This window comes from Gouania willdenowi, chromosome 3, assembly GCF_900634775.1.
Source record: "Gouania willdenowi chromosome 3, fGouWil2.1, whole genome shotgun sequence".
Taxonomy (NCBI): domain Eukaryota; kingdom Metazoa; phylum Chordata; class Actinopteri; order Blenniiformes; family Gobiesocidae; genus Gouania; species Gouania willdenowi.
Genome location: NC_041046.1, coordinates 28,371,836 through 28,395,750, shown reverse-complemented (window position 1 = coordinate 28,395,750; position 23,915 = coordinate 28,371,836). Strand labels below are relative to the sequence as shown.

The 23,915-nt window shown below is 37.4% G+C and overlaps 1 protein-coding gene across 1 annotated transcript in view; it reads left to right on the top strand.

The window, feature by feature from the left end:
* Window positions 1-20,550, top strand: part of galnt18b (UDP-N-acetyl-alpha-D-galactosamine:polypeptide N-acetylgalactosaminyltransferase 18b) — a 92,262-nt gene extending 71,712 nt beyond the window's left edge. Inside the window, exons 7-11 of the mRNA XM_028438863.1 lie at window positions 4,290-4,475; window positions 6,298-6,435; window positions 12,006-12,101; window positions 17,016-17,180; window positions 20,117-20,550. Coding sequence (XP_028294664.1) covers window positions 4,290-4,475; window positions 6,298-6,435; window positions 12,006-12,101; window positions 17,016-17,180; window positions 20,117-20,263 — 732 coding nt within the window. The 3' untranslated portion in view covers window positions 20,264-20,550. The remainder of the gene's footprint in view (window positions 1-4,289; window positions 4,476-6,297; window positions 6,436-12,005; window positions 12,102-17,015; window positions 17,181-20,116) is intronic.
* The last annotated feature ends 3,365 nt before the right edge of the window (window positions 20,551-23,915 follow it).

Below are 23,915 nucleotides of genomic sequence, written 5' to 3'. Positions count from 1 at the left end.
TCGGCTGATGGTGCTTCAAATCTAGAGTTCAGGAACACAGTTGTTTCTTAATTCCGCTTTTTATCCCTGTACCACTTTTTGGTACGCTAGTTCTGTGGATAGGAAGAATTCTTCATGAGGTATTTAAACCATGTGTCAGGACTGTTTTTTTTCTGTCTCCGTGAGTGAACCGCTGTGACAATTGCGCACCCACCTATTATGTCAGGCGATCAAAGTACATTCAAAAGTACATTTCCCGAAGAAAGTTGTCTGAATAAATAAAACCTGATGGTATGGTAGACCTAAACCACAGCCATTTAAGGATCAACTTAACTTTTTTTTTGTGTTAGAACTGAACAAACTGAAGAAACAACTAAAACTGTTCATGCAAAGAGTGAAGGAGGATATATTTAAACAATAAGGATAATAATATGGTAAACAGGACATAAGGATGATTTATTTTCATTGTATTACACAACACAATTTAGAAGGCACTCGTGAGCAAATACAATTAATTGAAACAAAAAATGAAATAAAAACACCAGCACAAATGATCAAAATGAAACAAAACATACTAAACCACACAGACGGATCAGTTTGTGATCCATCACAGTAAATTGGCTTTTTTTCTATATAATGTTGCTGTCTAATCTTAAAATGAGAGAATAACTAAGATCCTACTTTGCACATTCCTTGATTGGAAACACATTTTTTAATTGAAAGTTATTTACTTTTTAACATTAGATGATTATTGTTGATCAGATATTTTCTTTATTATTAAGGATTATTGAGGATAATTAATAAAATATATGAGACTAATGGACTAAACTGAGATTGAGACTCCAGTTGTAGAAGCTTGTGTACACTGGTGCTTTATACCAACTGATCTTCTTTCATAAGATTTTTGTGATTTTCACACTTCACTCAACTATTCCTTTGTCCTAGCTGCTATTTTCTAACACTTATTCCATGTGTTCATTTCTGTTGGATGGGAATGAAAAGTAGAAGGCTCTCTGCTGCACTTTTTGTTCCTCACACAACTGCTACCGTCGAGATGTCTGGCTTGTTCATTCCTTGCTTATCCTCGATTAGTGTTGAGCTAAGCAACTTTTAGATGTCTCCTGGTATCCTTTAGATCTCTGGTGGTAACTCAGCAAAATGTGCAGAATAGACGATCACATTATATCAGCCATATTGGAGAATGTGAAAAGCTTTTAGATTTCAGAGTTGGAGACACTAATCAGCTTCACTGTGCAGAGTTCACTTCAATTTTTATAATGTTTTGAACATTTTGCTTTTTAAGCATTAAACCAAATTTAAACGAAAAAGGTTGAGTCACATGAATTTATGAAAAAGATATTTACAAATACTTCTTACATTCACTCCACTACATCTGAAACACAAATGTTTTACTTTTTACATTTTATTCCCTTGTTACTATGCACTTTTTCTCAGATTTCACCTCACGTTTTTTTTTATTTCATTTCTTCATTTCTAACACAAAAAGTTTCTGTTGATCCTTAAATGGCTTGGTTTAGGTCTACCATACTTTTAATATGTCATCATATGTTCAGGTCTTATTTATTCAGACAACTTTTTTCAAGAAATTTACTTTCAAATGTACTTTGATCTCCTGACATAAAAGGTGGGTGCGCAATTGTCACAGCGTTCACTCACGGAGACAGAAAAAAACAGTCCTGACACATGGTTTAAATACCTCATGAAGAATTCTTCCTATCCACAGAACTAGCGTACCAAAAAGTGGCACAGGGATAAAAAACGGAATGAAGAAACACAGTTGCAGGAATACCCAAATCAGCCAGACTACTACAAAGCAACGTCACAAGAAGCAATAGACGCAATGAAAAAGGACAAATCGCTTGCAGCCTGATGATCTAGCCTGTGTCCAACTGTGGACTGGGTTTGTGGGGGGGCTTCGGCTTGGGTGGGGTGTCTGGGTGCCTCTGTGCGGGCGTGCGTCCCTCTGGATATTCTCGTGGTACCCGGTGGTGCTTTCCTGCCCCCTCCTTGCACATGTGGGTGGTCCCTGGGACTGGGGGCCTGCGTGTTTTTCTATGCCGCTCTTTCCTCTTGCTCTCTGTCTCCCTGTCCCATCCTACTCCAAAAGAAATAAATAAAAAAAAAACTGTTGTATTGGTTGGTGAATGTAGCTATGTTAGGGAACTGAGACTTTCTTGCCTTGATTTGTTTTATGTTAAGCTTGTTGAACAGCCTTTAGTTCATTCTGTGAATAATGTTAATTTGGTTGATTTGATGTGGTTTTATGAATACAAATCTAAATGTTATGGTAGTTTATAAAAATCACACAGTTGTACTAACTTAACATGTAACAAATTGTGCATCAAGTGTTTTCTTAATTGCACTTAGAATGATAAATATGTAAGAAATGTTCAACTAACTTTGAATACGTTAGCATTTGTTTTTCAAATACTTTCACTTAAGTACTTTTGACTGAGCTACCTTTACTTGTATTGGAATAGTTTTTTGACAAGGAGGCTTGATTATCTTACTACAGTGAAAGTACAAATACTTTTGTCCACCTCTATTAGGGCGTATGCAAGTATATAAAGTTGCATGGTGGATAGACTTCTGAGGTCTCTAATGTGAGGTGCTCGTGTCATAGGCTTTTAATCAATACTTAGTCATGCCTTTGGCCTCCAGGGCTTTGGAACTATTGGCATTCTCCACACATGGAGACTTTCTCTCAGTGGAGAGATATATACAGTCGCAGCAGAGGTGATGAGCTGCCTGTGGTCGTCTGCCAGGACGTGCTTAAAGCAACGGAGACGTGCTGGCCGTCATGGCTTCTAGCATTTACTGTGTGGAGCTTTTCCTCATCTCTGTGCTGGTCAGCTTTAACGTGTGGATAAAGAGCAGAGACCAGAACAGAAAATTAAGAACAAGTAAAATACCAGTATGTAGTAGAAAACTATATATATATATATATATATATATATCTAATCAGGTTAATGTAATGCTTTCTATATATAGTAATGTTGTGGCCAGTGTTGGTCAAGTTACTTGGAAAGATAATTTGTTAGTGATTTCTCCTCCAAGGAAATAATTCAGTTACTTTACTGATTACATATTTTCAAAAAGTAACTAGGTGCTTTTATACTTTACTTTATATAATTGATTTACTTGTCAAAAATGTGATGCACAAAATAATCAGTTGACCTTTCCGTCTAATTATTTTCTTTTGGCATGTTCCACATAAAAAATGTAATCAAAGCCTCTTTTTAGATCTTGTTTTATTCAAATGTTTTAACACTATGCACATTGCATCAAGCAAAAATGTTATTAAATACAACAGTTTCTGAATTGAAGAAAATTGTTTAACATTTAAACTTATTTATTGCACATTCCACCAAATTCCAACAACTTTTCCTTCTATTACCTTATATTTCCAACTTTCTCTGTGGCAGCATGATGCCGTTTTTGGCCGGTATTTTTTCTACGATGCGTCGGAATCATTCAGAGTTTTCGGTGGAAATTGGCAACATTTCCTCGACAATATAGTCAGCAACGAGCTTCAACAGTTCAGCAGCACTAACTCCTGTCGCTCTTAAATCTATTTTGTCCTGTTGTTCTGCAGGAGATGGGCCCTCAGAAGAGTTTCGCCCGGTAGAAGTGAATGTTGACGCAGCAGCGGGATCTAAGGCTTTCTAAATTACTTTTACATTCCTGTGCCGGCTTGCTAGGTGCTTGCTTAGGTTTAAGGTGGAATTCTTCGATGTAGATACGTGTTCTTCCCACGCAGAGTGCACAGCCTACGCTAATGTTTTTGTCGTCTTTTACGGAGTCAAATTCAAAGTAATGTCCGTTCCTCCAAGCTGTTTGGACATGCTCTCTCTCGTGCTTCATTTTCGTGTGTGTTTTTCACCAATGATGTTACGCCGCTCACTTCATTGGCTTGAGACTACGGTGCTCGTCTGGGTTATAATGCACTATAAAACACGCGACGCCCAACAAATAGTTGCGAGACGGTTTCATTTAGTAACGCAGCCTGCTTGCGGGAAAATAGCTATAATCTTATCATTCTTTTTTCAATTATAATCCCATACTTTACTCATTAATTGGAAAAAGTAATCAGATTACAGTAACACGTTACTGCCCATTACTGGTTGTGGCCACCAGATTTGGGACCTGAGCTCTCTTTAAATGGATAGCCTCGTAAAGTCAGCAGCTTATTGTATTTTACAACCTGTTGAAGCACTTTGTTTGTGAGCCAATCGCAGCAGAACAACAATCACATCTATTGCTCTGCTGTTTTCGTTGTTTCAAAGCAGGTGTGGCAGTGCGGCGGGAGTGTTGAGGTCCTGCCTTGTTCTCGCACAGCCCACATCGAGCGCGCTCATAAACCATACACCGAAGACCTGACGTCCCACGTGCGCCGCAACGCCCTCAGGGTGGCAGAAGTTTGGATGGATGAGTTTAAAAGTCACGTCTACATGGCGTGGAACATTCCCCTGGAGGTCAGTGCTTAGTTGTGTCTTTCTCTTTGAATTGCATTGTTGTTATTCATCACTCCTACACAAAATAAATGTGCGTTCATGCGCATATGAAGCAAACTTCATGTTATCTTCAATAACTTAAAGACACATTCCATCGTGCTCCCAAATTCCTTGTAACAGAGCTGAGATCATTTCCTCTCAGCTGCGCTCTTGTCACTGCAGATGTTGAGCTGCATGGGCTTGTGACGCCTCCAGAGCAAGCAACTGAAATTATTTCCTTGTCGCTTGCAGAATGTGCTGAATTAAATACGTGTCGATGAATAAATGAGTGCCTAATTGGATTCAATAAAAATAAAATGAGACAATGTTAGCATCGAGGAAATACTTAGCAAAGACTAAAAAAGAAGCATTTTTAATTAATTGAATAAAGCAGTTAAATCACAGCAGTGACTTAAAAAGAATAGAATTTATTGTTGTTGAGCAAAAATGCAATGGGTTTTATTCCTTTGATCAACATATGGATAATTTTGCATTGAGAAAAAGAATCAATCTCTTGTGTTTCTTGGCATTCACAGCTTTTTTTTTTTTAAACAACATTGCGTTTGTCTCAGATTTTCAACTAATTTCACTTGATTGAATCGGATTAATTTCAACATTTATCTGAACTTATCTTGTGGTAAATGAAGCGTCCCTCAAAGGCTAAAGTAAATGTTTGCTCACTGAAGCTTTTTATCCTTACTCGCATAATTTGCTTGTGTATGTAAATCTGTGTTATGAATAGATGAGCATCTGCAGGCAACTCTTTCAGTCAATAATGAGGTGCTAAACACCATCCATACTCCACATGCATGAAAAGTTGCCCAATTTCTAGCCCCATGAGTGCACAGCACATCAGAATTATAAGTGGCTATAAGTCGTTTTGAGGGTGCAGAATAGGGAAAGGAATAGATTTTTTTTTAAATTTAAAAAAAAAACAATAATTTATATTCATGGCTGTATTCAGAAACAGGCAGCAGATTTTCTGATGCTAATTTAAATTAAAAAGTACTATAATGTTTTCCTTTATTTGTTGAAAATAACTGTGACTCGTAAATTTAAGCTTGTTAAAAGATCAAAAATAAAAACATTTTAAGCAAGGTTTCATTGTTTTGGGTTTATGTTTGTGACATAAGAAACAACGGCTACTCTGAAAATATACCATATAATTCCATAATTTTTGCTCGACTAAAACATAGTTGTTTTAATAGTTATAGACAAGTACATGTTCAGCAAATCTACATTAATGCATTAACAGATCACAATAACTGAAACAATATCAGATATTATTTGGTGCTAATGTTCCAAGCACATCTTGTTGGGTGAAAACACATTTCATTAGCATGAAATTTCAGTTTATTTCTGTGTTTTGCTGTCCATCACCTGTTTAGTACACTTGCTTTGTTAAAATGCGTGTTCTCTGTTGTAATACAGTAGTAAAATAAAAGCTAAAAAAAAAGACCAGTAATTCAAATGTAGTTGAGTAAAGTCTATCTAAAATAAGAAAGAATTTTTCCTTAAAGCTTTTCCATCACTGACTGAGACGCTTGGGTCTGATTATTTTTAAAGTCCAATGCTGCAGCTTGATAGTTGATGGTTTGCTGGTCAGAACTAAAAGGAAATCGAAACGCTAGAGAGGCTTTTCAAATATACAACAAATGACTGGAGAGTGCTGTTCAACTCCCCAACATTGGCTTTCTCCTGTACAAACTACAGTTAATCAATTTCTTTTTTTTCTCTTTGTGTGTGTACGTGCGTATGTGTGTGTGTGTGTGTGTGTGTGTGTGGGCGGGGGTTGGAAATGTAGGACTCAGGAATTGATATCGGTAACATTTCAGAAAGGAAGGCTCTGAGAAAGAGGCTGCAGTGTAAAACTTTCCGCTGGTACCTGGTCAACATCTACCCTGAGATGAGGATGTACAGCGACACCATTGCATACGGAGTGGTAAGCTGGCCCCTCCCGTTTCATCTGATATTCATTGCAGTGTCTGTAAAAGGCCAAAACAAGGCTAAAGTGAACATTTCCTTCTGATGAGATCTGCAGTTTCGCTGCAGCAGACTTTCATTTCTGCTTGTTTTGAAACAGCTTTATTTCCTCCGTCCTCACAAATCCTGCTTGTATGCATCCTAATGCACTTTGGTATGCAGGCTGCAGTATTAGGCCATTGGTTTCTATGCTACTCACACTTTTTCCCTCTATCTTACAGACTATTAGAAAATATAGGCAGTCCCCATTAGATCAATTTTTCAGAGTTGGATAATCTCATTATTTCTTATCAGTGACATGAAATTCATGACTGAGTCAGTCGATTTGGTTTGAGAAGTCATTAAAAGCTGTAAAATGTCGCTGTTGTTAAGCTTCAGTGGCTGAACAAAAATATCAACCATGTAGCTAGCTCTGTCCTAGCCACATTACAATATGTTTTTTTTCTTTTTATTCTGTGGATTTGTGCTAAACGAGTCAGTCAGCGCGTTCATCCAGTCTTTAGTTTAAAAAAAAAAAGGTATTTAAATCACATACTATATGATCAGTCTTATTTAATATGGGGTCTATTCTCCCATCTGGACTTAAGCACTTTGTGCGATTTTGCGCGCCTGCAGTTACGCACTTCTCTCCTACGCGTATTCTCTGCCAAAAAGCTGTGAATAAAGGCGGTCTGAAGGAAAGGAGGCGGTGATATCATTCTCTTAGGCTGTCTAGAAAGCACAGAACATGGAGTTTTCCCAACGCATGTAAATGTCATTGAAATTTGTGAAAATGATAAAGTTCACTTTTAATTCCGCATTCTGTCCAAGTTACAGTTAAAATCTCTCTCCTTGATCAGCTCATCATCATCATCATCGTCATCATCATCATCCGCACATTCCATAACATCGTCATCATTCATCTGTCATTAATTTTTCACTTGTTATTTACTCTTGTAGTGTAAGCAAACTGTGGCTTTACATTTTACACAGTGTTAAAATAGTTTAATCAGTCTGACTAGTGCAATATAATGTTTCACCTGATGAGGGCGCTGCACTTACTCCAGGGTTAGAAGTACGTAGGAGGAACAGGACTTACGCACACCGGAGAATACGCGTAAAGCCAGATTTGAATGGGAACGCCCACATTTCAGGGCTGCTCCACCCACAGTGCGTAACTGGGATGAAGGCGAGCAGCGACTTAAGTACAGGGAGAGAATAGCACGCAGCCAAAATCAGCGCCGTTGCACGGCTTTTTGGACTTGTGTGCATGGGAGAATAGAGCCCTGTGTGCTTATTACATACAAAGTAATTATCAAGCCATTTAGAAATATACACTATGTATATCTAAGTATGCTCGTGTGCCCTTTCTGTGTCCCCACAGGATTCTCCTGAGGATACATGTTTACTGATGATATTCCGCTGTACTCTAAAAGCATTAATCTCCCCATGCTACCATGCTCTGCCTCTGGATTTACTGATTATTAGATACAATCATACAGCGTCAGAGCGAACAGGGCTCTGAAATAATGCCCTCCTCTGATCTCAAATATTTTTCTTTATCCTCCTCCTCGATTCATCATCCCTGATACTCCCCATAACGCAGTCGCTATCTTATAACCAGACAAACCTTTGTCATAAAACAACTGAATACCCTGTGGGCCTCAGACACTGAGACATATTCATGAAGCATTACACTTCAGATTTACATTTTCATATAGTTAAGATGAGTTAAAGTGTGTTCATGTGAATTATATTTTACTGGTAGACACAGTATTTCTGTCATTTTTATTTACCAATAATTCTGCCTCCGTGTTTTTTTTTTCCTTTTGTTCACGTGAATCCCACCGAAATGTTCTGGCCTGAAAGTGCAATGGTGCCACATAAAACTCATTTGTCTTCGTAGTTTTTTTTTTTAATATTTGGTTAATTATTCCTGCTCATGCTTACACAGTCCTGCTGAGGGTGCAGTCAGACTTTTGTCATTAATTCTTCACTAAAGAACTATTGGAGCATGTGATGAGACGGACATGGCAATAGATTTTATTTGCTTTTATTTGTTGTCCAAAAATGTTTTTGCTCTTGTTGCATTATGCTGGGGTTACACGTTACCAATGTCAAATCAGCGTGATTCCTGTCACATTTGTGACATCTGCAACGAAGCGCAACCTAAGTGGAGGAGGTTTGTAACAGCATGTAGCTTAGTGGTCAAAGGTTTTCATGACAGTTTTCCCAAATTAATTTGAAAACATACAATTCTTAATATAATGTACAGAATGCATAAATATTTTAAGTGCCATGAAACACAGTGACTGTACAAAATATACTGTATATGAATTCATTTGCTGTTCTTTTGAAAATACAAGTTCTTTTTTGGCACTCGAGTCACGTAACTCAGATGGACTTATCATTGGTTCCCGGCTCAACTATTCTGGTACACTTGGATGGTTTATCCACTAACCCCAACCAGTGGAAGCAGATGACTGCCACCTCTGAACCTGGTTACGCTGGAGATTTCTTCCTATAAAAAAGAGGGAGTTTTTTCTTCCCACTGTCGCTAAATGCCTGTTCATGTGGATCTTGGGTTCTTTCTGTCTTACTATGGACTCTATAGTTTGTTAAGCGCTTTGAGATGACTTTCTTGTAATTTGCGCTATATAAATGAAGTTGAATTTAATTTGATCGAACTTGGTTCTTCTTCAGTTGCGCATTTCTTCTACACAATGTAAATGGTGAAGCGACACTGCATCCAGCAGATCATGTAGGGTACTGCAGCAAAAATGAAGCAGAAAGTGGCCGCTTTTTTACAACATTAATCTAAAATTGAGGATTTTTAATGACGCGTCACAGAGCTGCTTTCATCTTGTAAATAGGATGTTACATTTTATTTTTTACAGCAGTTTTACTGTGTGTTGGACTAAATGCTGGGATTCATTGGATTTTTTAATGTCTTGGGAAAATTTTAAGACCACTTTTAATATGTATTCAGTAAGACATAGCATCGCTTTAAAGGGGAGGAGTGCCGGCTTGTTTATGTTGCCATTTTTTTTCAAAGTTTGACAAAATAATTGACTGTTTTCTGTGATGGTTGTGCATTAGAATGGTTTATATAGTTAAAAATGGAAGATTCTAAGATTTCAAACGGTATATTATACCTGTGACATGGTTCTGTATTTGAGAAGCATTTAATCACTAATTGCGTGAATGAGTGAGAACACGCATTTTGACCCATATTCGAGGTTATTAAACGACGCCTCAACGTAATTCTCTGTAGTAAACATTATCAACTATGTTACAAATCATTTATTTATTATTGTATGTTACACACATTGTGGTTGGCACGAATCTCGAGACGATATATTTAATTCTATTTTTTCTTTTGCCCCCCCCTGCAAGAATTTCAAACTCCACCTATGGGTGCAGCATTTGTAGCATTCATGGAGAAGTTTTTGACATGTCAAAAAATTCTTCCATAAATGCTACAAAAATGACCCTATTTGTCCCATAACAGCAGCCTGATGGAGGAATATAAGGGTCTGTGTGGAGCGATGTGAACTGTCCAAGATCTGATGATGAATTTTGGTGTATGTGGCAACATCCACCACACTTGTGTCGCCGCGTCCCGTATAGTGACGATCCGCCCATGACCGAGCGTCACAGAGCGTGACAATAATCCTCTGATTCATGCCATTTTTTCTACTGCGGCGTCATGCGTGCTGTTGAAATGTGAGGCACTCTGTCAGGAGTGTAAATTCCTGGCGTTCGAGGTTCTGTGTAATCCCAGCATTAGAGAGAAAACAGGTGACTCTTCCCCTCTGTGCTCTCTATTTAATTATCATTTTCAGTTATTCATCAAGATGTAATTCATGGTTATACATTTTAATGTGTTCTGCAGTCCTTCGTTGTCATATAATTACTATTTGTAGATGGATATATGCCCTCATTGCTTCACCATCTCTTCTATCTTCATCTTTTCCTATTATTTGCATTGCCAATTCAAAAGTCAACCTTCATCACTAAATCCAAAAACCTGCTCTTGCTCTTTTCTTTTTCGCCTGGCAGCTCAGTCCGCATATTCTTGTGACAATTATATTCACTGTCTCCTCTGCCCACATCTGTTACTGCCCACACTAAGACTGAAACCCAATGATTAGTGTAGAAGGCCTCAAAAGATAAATACAATGAAAAAATTCCTAAATTTCACTACATGCAAAAAGTGCAAGCTAAATATTTTCAAATCAGAATTAAAAGGATTAAAAAGCAAAAATAAACAGAAACTGCATGTAAAGAATCTGTGTACTCTTCATTCTTTGGTTATTTAGTTTCAAAACCAGAAACAGGAAAATGGAAAAACCAAACAAGCAGCGTTTTTCTGTTTTAAAATTAAATCTGGTTCTGTTCGTGTGATATTTGGATATTTAAGGGGAAACTAGGATGAGAGCTTCATGTTTTGTGAATTTCTGCCAACTTTACCAAACAGCGTTACGGTCCAAATAGTATCCAGATAAACTGGTGACTAGGCGGACTTTTGATCCCGGTCCGGACGTGAAAAGAAGCAACGCATGAATCACATTACTGGTGATTATCAACGTTATTAATACGTAAATAAATCAAAACCAAAAAAATGGATGTTACATAAAACATGCACATGATCGGTGGTGTAATGAATCTACTGGTGCTCCTCGTTTATTGAGATCAACTTCCGTGTGTGTTGACGGCTGCCGTTAGCGGTATTTATAACGTGCAAAATAAACATTTTACTGCCCTCAAAAAAGATGTAATTGTTTTTGCAAAAGTGTCAAATCATAGAAGTTCTAACACCTATTGTTCCTCACACCAGCCTCAGAGTTGATAGTCAGTCACCAGTTTATTTATATACTATTTGGACCGTAACACCGCGAAACAAAACATAAACATGAGCAGCTTTTTACGAGCTAAAACATCCACACGCTGAATGAAAACCCAGGACCTGGGCAGGAAGGTATAGCGGACTACTAATTAAAAAACTTTTGCTTTTCATGTATTTGTTTTATATACCCAATTTTCGATCGCAGTAAAGACGCATTTACTCCAATTTAAAAACTCCAATTAACATAGCAGTCACAATTTTAGACTGTACCCGTAAATTAAACTCTCACAAGCAGACAAAGAACATCTAAACTCCAAAGATCCACCCAGGCACAGTAGTAGAGGTTAATCTAAACAAAATCTACAATAAAGAGAATCATGTTAAGGATTATCATTTGAGAAACAAGCCTTGCACTATTAGATATAAATATCTACCTTTTCCTAAACGGGTCGTATCATGATCATAGACTTATTTATAGATAAGATGCACCTGGCAAAGTAGTGAGTCTCATACTGTGTTGTGTTCAACGTCTTAAGTTGAATCGTACTTCTCAGCTCTTTGCAGTTTGTCCTTTTTATCTGATCAGTAGCAAATTACAAGTTAATCTTATAGAATTCCCAGCAAATGATACTTCACTGGATTTGTTCACAGTTACACATTAGTCTTTCTTTTAATCTTTTGCATCTTCTCTTGTTGGTCAGTTGAAAAATTCCCTAAAGAAGGATCTGTGCTTGGACCAGGGACCGGACAATGACAACGTTCCTATCCTCTATCTGTGCCACGGGATGACGCCACAAGTAAGAGCAATACACACATTCTTTATCTGTACCGCTGCAGCAATGGTCTGCATACCACCAGTGTTGATATATCACCGTCTCAAGGCTTTTCATTTTAATAAAACTTGTTCCTCCTTTCCTAAACTTTTAAGTAACTTCACTGCCTGAACCCAGGCAGGTTTTCTTGTTTTGTTCTCTCCAAAAACAGATGGTGATATATTTTCTCTCGATCCATCAGTCAGATTTTACTTTTAAGCAACTTTTCAAACATAGAGATTGTGCAACGAGAGGCTACAAATCTTAAACAAAAGCATGCAGATGCATCACAAAATGCCACGAGCACAAATATATAAATAAAAGGCGATGTCAAAGACCTAGTAAGGAAAGTGAGGAAGTAAGGAAAGGGTAAAAAGAAGAAGAAAAACATTTGAAATATTACTTTCTAGCCAATTCAACTTTATGTATATAGTCATCTCATAGTGCTCATCACAAAATATACACTTTTTAAGAAAAAACCCAACAGTACCACATTAACAAGTATCAGCTACAGTGGGGGAAAAAATCCCTTTTTCTCCAAATATGAGTATAAGTTAAAAGAAATGCACAATATGTATATAAAAGCCAATTCATGGTGTGTTTTCATAGTGTTTTCATAGAACTCATAATATACAACCCCTGGCAAATGGAATCATTAGTCTTGGAGTATGTTCATTCAGTTGTTTAATTTTGTAGAAAAATAATAGATCACAGACATGCCACAAAACTGACGTCATTTAAAATGGCTTTAACTTTCTGGCTTTAAGAAATACTAATAGAAATAAAAAAAAATAATTGTGGTAGTCAATAACAATTGCTTTCTTAGATCAAGCAGAGGGAAAAAATACAGAATCATGAAAAAAAAAACCACTAGTACTTTGTTGCACCACCACTTGCAGTCTCTGAGGAATGGACTTAATGAGCGACAAACAGAACTATTCATCAATTCGACTCCAACTTTCTCTGATTGATCGAGCCTTATGTCATGGACCATTTCCTTCAAATTCCACCAAAGATTTTCAATTGAGATCCGGACTATTTGCAGGCCATGACATTGTACCTATGTGTCCGTCTTCAAAGGAACGTTTTCAATTTTTGCTCTATGGCAAGATGCATTATCATCTTGATAAATGATGTCATCATCCCCAAACATCCTTTCAATTAAGGGAATAAAAAGTGTCCAAAATGTCAACATAAACTTGTGATTTATTAAAGATGTAATGAGTGCCTTAACCTGACATGTAGCCCCATATCATCAATGACTGTGGAAACGTACATGTTTTCTTCAGACAGTCATCTTCATAAATCTCATTGGAACGGCACCAAACAAAAGTTCCAGCATCATCACTTTGCCCAATGCAGATTCCCGATTCATCACTGAATATGACTTTCATCCAGTCATTCACGGTCTACGACTGCTTTTCCTTCGCCCACTGTAACCTTGTTTTCTTCTGTTTAGGTGTTAATGATGGCTTTTGTTTTGTGACTCCCATTCCCTTTAGGCGGTTTTTCTTACAGTTCGGTCACAGACATTGGCTCCAGCTCCGCCCATTTGTTCCTCATTTGTTTTGCTGTGCATTTTCTTTTTTCCAAGACATTTTTCTTTAAGTTTTCTGCTTTGACGCTTTGATAACTTCCTTGGTTTACCAGTATGCTTGCCTTTTATAACCTTCCCATGTTGTTTGTACTTGGTCCAGATTTTAGACACAGCTGACTGTGAACAACCAACATTTTTTGCAACATTCCGTGATGATTTACCTTCTTTAAGAAGTTTAATAATTCTCTCCATTGTTTCAACTGACACCTCTCGTGTTGGAGCCATGATTCATGTCAATCTGCTTTGTGCAACAGCTCTCCAAGGTGTGAGCACTCCTTTTTAACTGCAGACTAATGAGCACATTTAATCTGATGCAGGTGTTAGTTTTAGAAATGGAAACCTACAGGTTGATTCCATAATTTTTTCCTCAGAACTGAGTGATTCCATATTTTTTTCCCTCTGCTTGATCTAAGAAAGCAATTGTTATTGACTACCACAATTTTTTTCATTTTTTTCCCTTTAGTGTTTCTTAAAGCCAGAACGTTGCCATTTTGAATGACTTTAGTTTTGTGGCATGTCTGTGATCTACTTATTTTCTACAAAACGAATGATTCTCCAAGACTGGTGATTCCATAATTTCTGCCAGGGGTTGCAATGAGTTTAGCATTTTCAACTAAACAATGTAATTTTCATTGTTTTTTGGGGAGTAACCGGGAGTGCAAGGGTCCAAATTGTTTGCACAGCTTAGTTTACTTTCTTCAGATCCTGGACCTGATCGATTCCTCCTTCCTATTACGTTGGGGCAGATTGTTTCCAGAGATAGTTTAACACCACAGTGACATCAGTAAGCTCGTCCTTTAAAGTGTGGCTTTATCTCACATTATCCACTTGAATTTAGACTCTTCCTCTGGACACAATCCACACTCGGAGATAAGAAAGAAGATGAAAAAAAGATTTACAGCTTTCTCTCTCTCTCACACACACGCATGCACATAATTATCTTATCTTTGACAACTTTATGGTTGCCATACTCCTCGACATGAAAATGCTTATTTTAAACATCAAACAGGTTGTTTGAAGGTTTATTCAAACATGTTTATTCTACTTCTGTGTGTGCTCCATATCAAGCCAAGGAGTGGAGTTGCACCAGCATTTCTAATGTTATTAAAAATCTCCTGTGTGAGACAAATCTAGTCTGCTCTATTTTTGTGTTTTGCAGTTACGTCTCAGAGACGAATTAGTCCCTTGATTTTTTTTTTTTCTCTTTTGCTACAGTGATACATAAACCAATTTTTTGCTGTTGTATCCAGTTCACATATTATGTAATTGACAGAATAAGCTACGTTTCACTGGTGGGACTAACTTGCCAGGGTGCACTTTGTATCCAAAGAGGTTTGATTAACACCCTGCATCATTATTCTGTAATGAAAGTGCAATAATGCATGAGAAAAGGAAAAGTTCTTAAAGCTCACTTAGCAAATCATGACATGACTTAACAGCAGATCAGCAAATGCACAGGGCAGCACATCACTCGGAGCATTTACAAATCATACCCACTTTGCAATGGAGATTACTGCTACGTGCAAACAAACTATAATAATCCCTGTGTTCAGATGTCATACTTATTAGTATGAAGGAGAGGGTTCGGTCACCATCACGCAAATGAGATGCGTATAACAGCTGTAATGGCAACTCATTTGTTATTTATAAAACATTATAGTAGTTCAAATGGATCAGCGTAATTAGCTTAATGGCATTAAGACTCTATACTCTGACGATGATCGTATCAGATAGCCAGCAGTCTTACATTAATATTGGGGCATCTTAAAGGGAATGTAATACAATTTACTGTATAATGAATTATTAAGAGTGTCAATGGTGCAGACCTAAAACCAGTACGTCTAATGGGAGATCTGTTGAGTCCAAGCAGGTGAGTAAATAACTGGCTGAAAATGTTGTGATACTCCACAGTTTTACAAAGATTCTCAGATATTTAAATTCTTGAATGAGTAATAAACAATTCCATATGGGATTTTAAAAGGCCCATGTTACGCTAAATTGACTTTTCTGTGCTTTAAACATCATAAAAGTGCTATTTGGGCTTCATACACATGCCCAAAGTGTTTTTTTCATTGATTCCCTCAATCGTTATAGTGATTTGCTCCTTTCTTAATACAGGGGGAGCCCAAACACCTCACTCCAATTTGATGACGCGTTCCCACATTGATGACGAATTTGAAGCGGCACTGAGCTGGAGAAGCCACGCCTCCAGAAGCTCTCTGCTGTGATTGACATGTAAACAGACACGCCCACGAATTTGAGCATGAGCTCGGCTACGGAGTGGGTGGGAGGAGGGCGGGCCGTCCTCTGGCCCTACACCACCGTGCAGGAGGGGGAAGTCAGTGTCCCGCCTATAGACACGCCCACTCATGAATATGCATAAGTAGGCCGCAAATCAGCCCGTTTGTGTATAATTGCTCAGAAAGTGACTTTTCAGAGGCTAAAACTCTGGAAAAAAGGCGAGTTTGAGATAATAAACCTCAAATACTATGTTTTGGGGTTCTTAGAACAAATGGAGATGGGTGAAAAATAGAATGACATGGGACCTTTAATGAGAGAAAAGGGGGAAAAAAGAAAAGGGGGAAAAGGGAAAGGAAAAAGAAAAAAGTTAAATTAACCTGGAGGAAAAAAAAAGACATTTTTTTTTGTTTACCAAGAAAATGTTTAGTTTCTTGAAGTGATTTTCTGAGACTTTTCTGTTTAGCCTATTTTACCACCTCCGTTTGTTATAAACCTTTCAGCTCCATCCCTGTTTCACTCAGATACAAATCACTAATTTCCACTCTTGTTTAGTCGCTCTTTGTCATTTTGATGCACTAAAACCAATTATTTCATTCGCCAAAGGCTTGTTTTTTTCTCTATCCACCTTTCCTTTATGTAATTACCACAAGCCCCCAATGATAAAATACACTCTCGGATCATTTCTCTTTGCTTTGCAAAACTCTCAGCAAACAATTAGGAATCAGCAAGAAGCAAACTCTTTCACAGTCGTCATGCGCATGCATCACATTCACACAATTGTCATTAGATGCAACAGTCAGCCGGCTTCTTTCACAGTCTCAACCCTGTAGATTTAATGAGTGTTTCTATTCTGCCAGATATCCTGTATGAATGTGTATATTCATCCTAGATACATATCTTGTAATACACTATGAATGAGCCACATGGTCAAAATGTACCTGTGTGATAGTAAACAGCGCCCTCAAAATGTCAGCAGGAGCAGTAGAGCAATGCAGCACCTCATTTTTGAAGAACAAACAAACAATTTCCCAACTGCAAGAGTGATGTGGTTTGTCTTTCAGAACGTGTACTACACCAGCACTCAGCACCTGCACATCGGGCTGCTCAGCCCCACCATGGATGACGACGACAACAAGTGCCTGGTGGACGTGAACAGCAGACCATGTCTCATCGAGTGCAGCTACGCCGCAGCTAAACGCATGAAGCTGCATTGGCTCTTCACTCAGGTGACAACCTCATCAAACGTGATCCACGTGTATATTATATTTCGCTATCAAAAGTTCACGCTCAGCTTTCTGTTCTCGCTAAGCCTGAATTCACTTTATTTGAAGAGACACTGGCAGTTTTGCAAGTTGTTAAATTGGAATGTTTAAAGAGTATTTTCTTTCAATTTTGAAATAATATGAACTTTTTTGCTTTAGGAGTTTGTTGTAGCTCCAAAATATATTTTAATGCATCATAACTGGCCTGATCACAGCAGAAGTTTTGATCAGGGCTCACAAGACTTCCTGTGTCTTTCTGCAATGCAGTCGGGATAGTATTGAACGCAGTTAAACTCAGCTTCCCAGTTGTGCAGGACATTTACATGTGTCTACTGGAAAAAAGGTGCAAATAGTTTTTACAAAATAAAACTGATATTGTATGTATCTGCCTCACTGTATATTCTAAGTTATAGCTCAACACAAGAAAACGTCAAACTTACAGTGAAGGGTTATAAAGTAACCTCCCCTGGAGATTACACATGTAGCATCATTGAAACATGGTTTCATATACTTTTGAAAAAAAAAAAAAGCTTTTCTCTTTAAGTGCATACTTATATTAAAGCTCAAATCTAACTATGTTACAGCCAGCTTGTGTTGTAAGTGTCAAGAAAATATGCCTTGAGGCCTTCAGCATCTGTCAGTATTAAAAACTTGAGTCGTGAACACAAGGCCTTCGAGTAGGCGGACAAATATTTCAGTTTTCTGGTTAAAGGGCCAGAGATCGTATCAACCATGGCTATATGTTCAATTGGTGATGTTCTTCAAGCACTTCTTTCTGTATAACAGTGGTTCCCAAACTGTTCCTGTTCCCGTACCCTTGCAGACATTTAACCTGAAGCCATGTTTTTTCAACCTTGGGGTTGTGACCCCTGGGATTTAAATGGTGTGCCCTGAAATGTCTAATCTATCTATAAAGCAAGGAAGCTCTGTCTGTTTGTCTGTGTGTGTGTGTTCCTCAAATATCTCTGTGGATCAGGCTCAGATTGAACTGAGACTTTCAACATGGCTGCTGCTTGTTTCAAAGGTGTGCGATGTTGGATTTGTTTGGACTGCAATGATACCGTTCATAAATTATTTCATAAAATAGTCCACCGGGAACGGAGCCAGCAGAGTCACGTACAGATTGCAGAGCCAATCACTGGAGAGTATTTCTTAAATGTTTCAATTATTATTCTTTTTCAAATTATAACACCACACACACACAAAACAATCTTAAATTCTATACTTCCACTTTCTGAGCTGCCGCATCTTGTCACTTTGTGCACTAATCCTGGCAACAGCAAACATAATCAAAAGCTAATTCTAGAAAGAAAAAAAATGATCAGGAAAATATGGTCACATACAATGTAGCCCTACAGTGAAAAGTGTCTATATAATAATTTTTTAAAAAGATAAAGAAGAAGGTAATCCATGGAGGCTCCTGACTGCTGGTCGATTTATATTCTAGTTTTCAGTTTTTATTTTTTGTTCATGTACCCCCTATGGAACCTAGGCTGTATACAATTAGTCATTAACACTCATCTCCAAATTAACATAGTTTTCCATAATCATTGTTTACTAGTTTAATACATCAGCATGCAATAGCAAAAAAAAAAAGTTTAATCACAAGAGAGGTACCAGTGTTGTACAAACAGTATTGATATGATTTAAAACTGAGATTCAACATTGTTATAGACATTTATTGTGGCTCTACCTTTATTCTATACATTTTATTTTGAAATTGGTCCTGCACCTCTCTGCTGATATCAGTTTCCTTTGGATTTGTCAGCTTAACTCAGTTAAACAGGATCCAGACTCATACATTTCTCATACAGTTCTTACCATGTTCTTTACGATTGTGGTTTCGAGCCCTACTTTCATCTGTATCTCTTTGTGTTTCCTCCCACAGTCTAACAACATAGGTTTGGTTTTTAAGAGATTTATCCAGGTTTGTGCCTGAGGCTCCAGTATAAAAACAGTACAGGAGATTATGGAAGATTATGGAATTGCTAGAAATTCTAACATTCCACCATCTTGTTCTGCTCCATTTAGAAAACCAATCCACTGCCCACTGGTTTCTTGTAATTCTTTTATAATCAGTGTTATTCATTTACCTTGTCATAGTCATTAACTGACTCAAGCTGTCTCTTTCTGGTGGTTCAATGAAGCCACATTCCAGCCATTATTGGCCGCCAGTTATCTATTTACCGGTAGATAAGTTTTGAGGATCTCAATGACCGACAAAAGAATAGTTCAAGACACTCTTCACAACTTTCTCAATCCCACTTCTGTCAGGGGAATGTGCTCTCTCTGTGAGCTCTCTCAATTTATGGACCGCTGAAGGTCTCTACCTTAGACACCTTCCGTTTGTCAGCCCGGGCGAAGTAATAACAAAGGTCCTGCTTCACGTTTTCAGAACAGGCTGCAATATTTCTGTTGAGCTCACGTGTTCATACTGTTCCGACTCTTACAGCAGGTTTGCCGTTGATGGATTGTTTAGACCTTCTTTTCACCACCAAAGGTCATGGTCTTTCTCTGGCCTTCATATTTCTCTGGTTTACACATTAAATTATTTCTCTCATACAAAGATTAATTCATGTCACAGCGATTGCTGTGAATCTCACACACGGGGCTTGGCATTATGGTTGACGTGTTATTAAATTATTCATTACCAACTCAGATTAATGTGCATCTGTTTGTTTGTCACTGTAGCAGTGTTTGTTCCTACATCATTTTTCTATATATTTTATATTCCCTCAGTGCATTTGCCTGGATAATAACAGCAAAAATAAATCTGCATGATTGTTTTAAATCATGTTGATAAAGTCAAACAGTCCAAACACTGATTATGTCTTTACAGACCGCTTTTTTTCCTTTTAAGGCCGAAAACAGTTTGAAACAGCCTGCTTTTATCTTTGCAGGGAGGATCTATTCAGAACAAGAAATCAAAGAGATGCCTCGAGCTTGTAGCAAGCAGTGACAATGAGTTTGGCTACCAACTGGCTCTGCAGAAATGCACTGGGCAGAAGTGGTTCATCACAAATGTGCTGTTCAGCAGCTCCCTCTGACCGACTGCTGAGTAAAGGACCAAAGTGATGGAGCGGTGTCTTTTGTATGCACACAATTGTATGAGTGTCTTGTCTGCCAGTATGTAAGGACAAGAAGCACCAGATTTAACACTGGAGAAAATTAAAATATTTTGTGGTTTTTATCAACCTAAAAAAAAAAGAAAAGTTAAGAAGTCAAGTTTTGTTTTTTACATTTTGCTACTGTAGCAATGCTTCCTGAACCTGTAACTGCTGTAAATATTTTTGCTTAGTGTCTCAGGTTCCTTGGTTTATTATTCAGATAAATGTTGGGATATGATTAATATTTTCTACATGTAAATATTTTTTGACCATTTGTAATATATAAAAAAAATAAAATTACCAATGTAAAATACTTGGTGCAATTTTTTTCTTCCATAACCCATTAACCATGTTTTAGCCTTACTAAAGACCTTGATCATCTCTTTGATTGGAGGATGAATCACTCTACAACTGGATCAAGATCACTCTATTCAGGTACGGTAAATAATTTAACAGAGATTAAATAGAAGTGTACGCTTGTTTTGTGGCAAAGGTGAAGTCTAAAGACTGTGTCTGTCTGTTTCTTGCTCACTGGATTATTTATTCACACACGAATTGTTTTTTTTACATGTTTTTGTATTAAAACTTTAAAGATGTGTAAATGTCTAACCGGCCACCCAGTTAAAGTTCTTTCATCTACTATTTTCCTATAGAAGATATGCAAGCCTTTTAGTTATTGCCCACTAAAACTATGAATTCCCATTTGAGTTTTTTTTTTTGTTCATTTCTGTTTTATATTTATTGTGTTTTTAACCACCTACAAAAACATTGTAAAGCCAAAAGAGAACCATTACTGAAGTATACAGAATCGTTTTAACCATATTGTTGATTGCTTTTAATACCTTTTTATAACATTGGCCTTAAACTTGGAGACCTAGAAATTGTTTCATTTTTGTATATTTTGTGGAAAAATAGCCAAAAACATGTTTTTTCTTCATGCTTCTTCTTAAACTGCAATCTTCTGTCAGGATGTAACAGGCACTAACTCTTAAGAAATCAAGATGTCGGAGGGTGATTTTTGTCAGTTTGTAATGACAAATGCAGGGGCAGAAACAGGGCAGCATGGTGCTGCTGCGTGTACCTGGGGAGGAGACAAGTCAGCTCAACTTGCCCGTCCTCATTACCATTCGCATTTAAGCAGAGATTTGCAAACCCCAGCATTAAATATACATGTTAACCCCCTTTCATCAAAAGGACTTCCCAACCAACACATATTAATATATGCAATACCAGCGTGTCTGCATGTTGACAACCAGAAACTACACTATACATATCTTTTGCATCTCCTTTTTTTTTTTAATTATTAAGGAAAGCTTTTCCTCCTAAACTAGACTTAGGATCAAGTGTTGATTTAGAACAATTTTTATGTGAAAATACACTACATCGTAAGATTTTTCTTACTAGCTACGAGTCCAGAAGATAATGGAAGTTACATTAAACGTTTCTCTAAATAGAGAAAATCTGACAATGTCCCCGTTTGAGCTCGAGTCACATGATGTTTCTCAATCGTTTCTCTTTGCGGTCTCACTTTGCAGAAATTACTGTCATTAGATGTGCTGCCTTTCTGGAGGAACTAGTAAATAGATCTGATTAACATTCAGACTAAATCTTTAAAATCAATTAAATACCACGATACAACTTTAATGTGAGGTGACGTGCAAATCCTCGCTTTTCGTTTTCGTCTGACTAACATTTAAGGATGCTTAAAAAATGAGAAAAAAACATTAACAGACATGGTACATATGTAATGCATCCTTTACAGGGTAATTAGTAATTCCATATATCTTTGTCCTGCACTTTATTTATGGGTCCATCCTTTTTGTGATCAAATTGAACAATAATGGATATAACCATTAAAATAAATACAACATGGTTATATCTCCTGTTATTTATTCACGCAGCAGTCGCACTGGGGGAGGTTAGCTACTTCTGTAGCCACAGTTGCCCAGAGACATTCCGGGGAAAGACACAACAGTCCTTCGAACCGCAACCAAATTCATTCATGTGTTCACATTTGCACATAGCAAAGAGGGTTAGGTGTCTTACCAAAGGAAACAGCCATGATTTGGATAGAGTAAGATTTTAAATGCCAACCCTCCAATTATTAAACAACCCGCTCTGCCTCAGAGTCTTCACTAAAACAGCTAAATGACTAATATTCCAGCTTTTAAAATATTTTGGAATACACAGCATGTTTGCCTCTTGCTAAAGGTTAGACGAGACATTAGGTGCCTTAGAGCCAACAGTCAACTGATCTATAGCTGAATGGGAACACAGCCTTTCTACTGTGGGTGCCAACTGAAAGTAGGTCAAGGAAATAATATTTATATTGTAAAAAATATATAGTAAATATAACGTTAAGAATGTTAATGATGATGTGTTTTGTTTTTTATTAGTAGTCCATACATGGAGTTATGTTATGTTAAGGTCAGGTAGTCGTCAAAGTTCTGATTTGGGTATTAATCAGAAGTGATTTTCTTATTTAAGTGCATTTTCTACACACAATATTATAAGTCAAATATTCATGACTAACAATGTAGAGCACGTGGCCAAATCTGGCCCTTTAGAGTATCTGATTCAGCACGCTGGAGAACGTGAAAACATGAATTACTGTGTAAATGACCAAATAATTCAGTTGTAAATTGTTGATGGAAAAAACTATTTTTTTCCAAAATCACAAAATATCCCTAAATTAAATAAAAAATTTACATACAACATTTAAGTGTCCGTCGCTTATAGATATTGTATTGCTGATGCCTTCCATACTTTACAGCTATTTTATAACTGGAAGCACAAATGGGCACATTAAAGGTGCAATATATAAAATTTTCAACTTTTAAATATGTTTTAAATACTTAACATAAAAATTTGAGTGTTAAGAAACATGTCCTTAGCTGTCATGCCATATGTGATTTTTTTTGAGACTACATAGTTATATACATTTATAAATATTGCTGGCCCGGCCAACCTGTAGTACCAATTTTCCACAGGTTGGATGAGTATAGGCCTATTTAGAGCAGAATAGTCCCTGAACTAGTCGGTTTTACTCAGTAATATGGTGGTGGCAGAAATTGCTTCAAATCTCACATTTTGCAAATTTAATGTTGACATTTTTTTGTTTTCCTGCCTAAAACCTGTGGCTTACTTGTGATCGAACTGGTCCTTATTTGGCCCTTAAAGGAGACATATCATGCTTTTAAATCCTTCCTTTTTACATATAAATCATACAGTTGTGGTCTATATAAAGCGGAACTGCAATGCTTGGGTCTGAATTCCTCATTATTATAGCTCAACAGGCCCCTTTTCTACCCTTTTCTGATGTGCTTCTGAGAGCAACTCGTTTTGGTGCAGTCTCTTTAAATGCAAATGAGACACTCCATACCCCGCCCCCTCTTCAGGTTGAAGAGGTGACACTCGGTTCAACTCCACCCTGTTCGGCCATTTTTGTAGTTTGATAGAAAAGATACGATTGTTTAGCGGCGCAGAAAATGTTTATTCACACGTTATTTACAAAATGTCAACAACGGAAGACTTGTCCATCCAGCCTTACATGTTCGAGCCAGAGTCGGACCCCGGCGGAGCGAGATGAAAA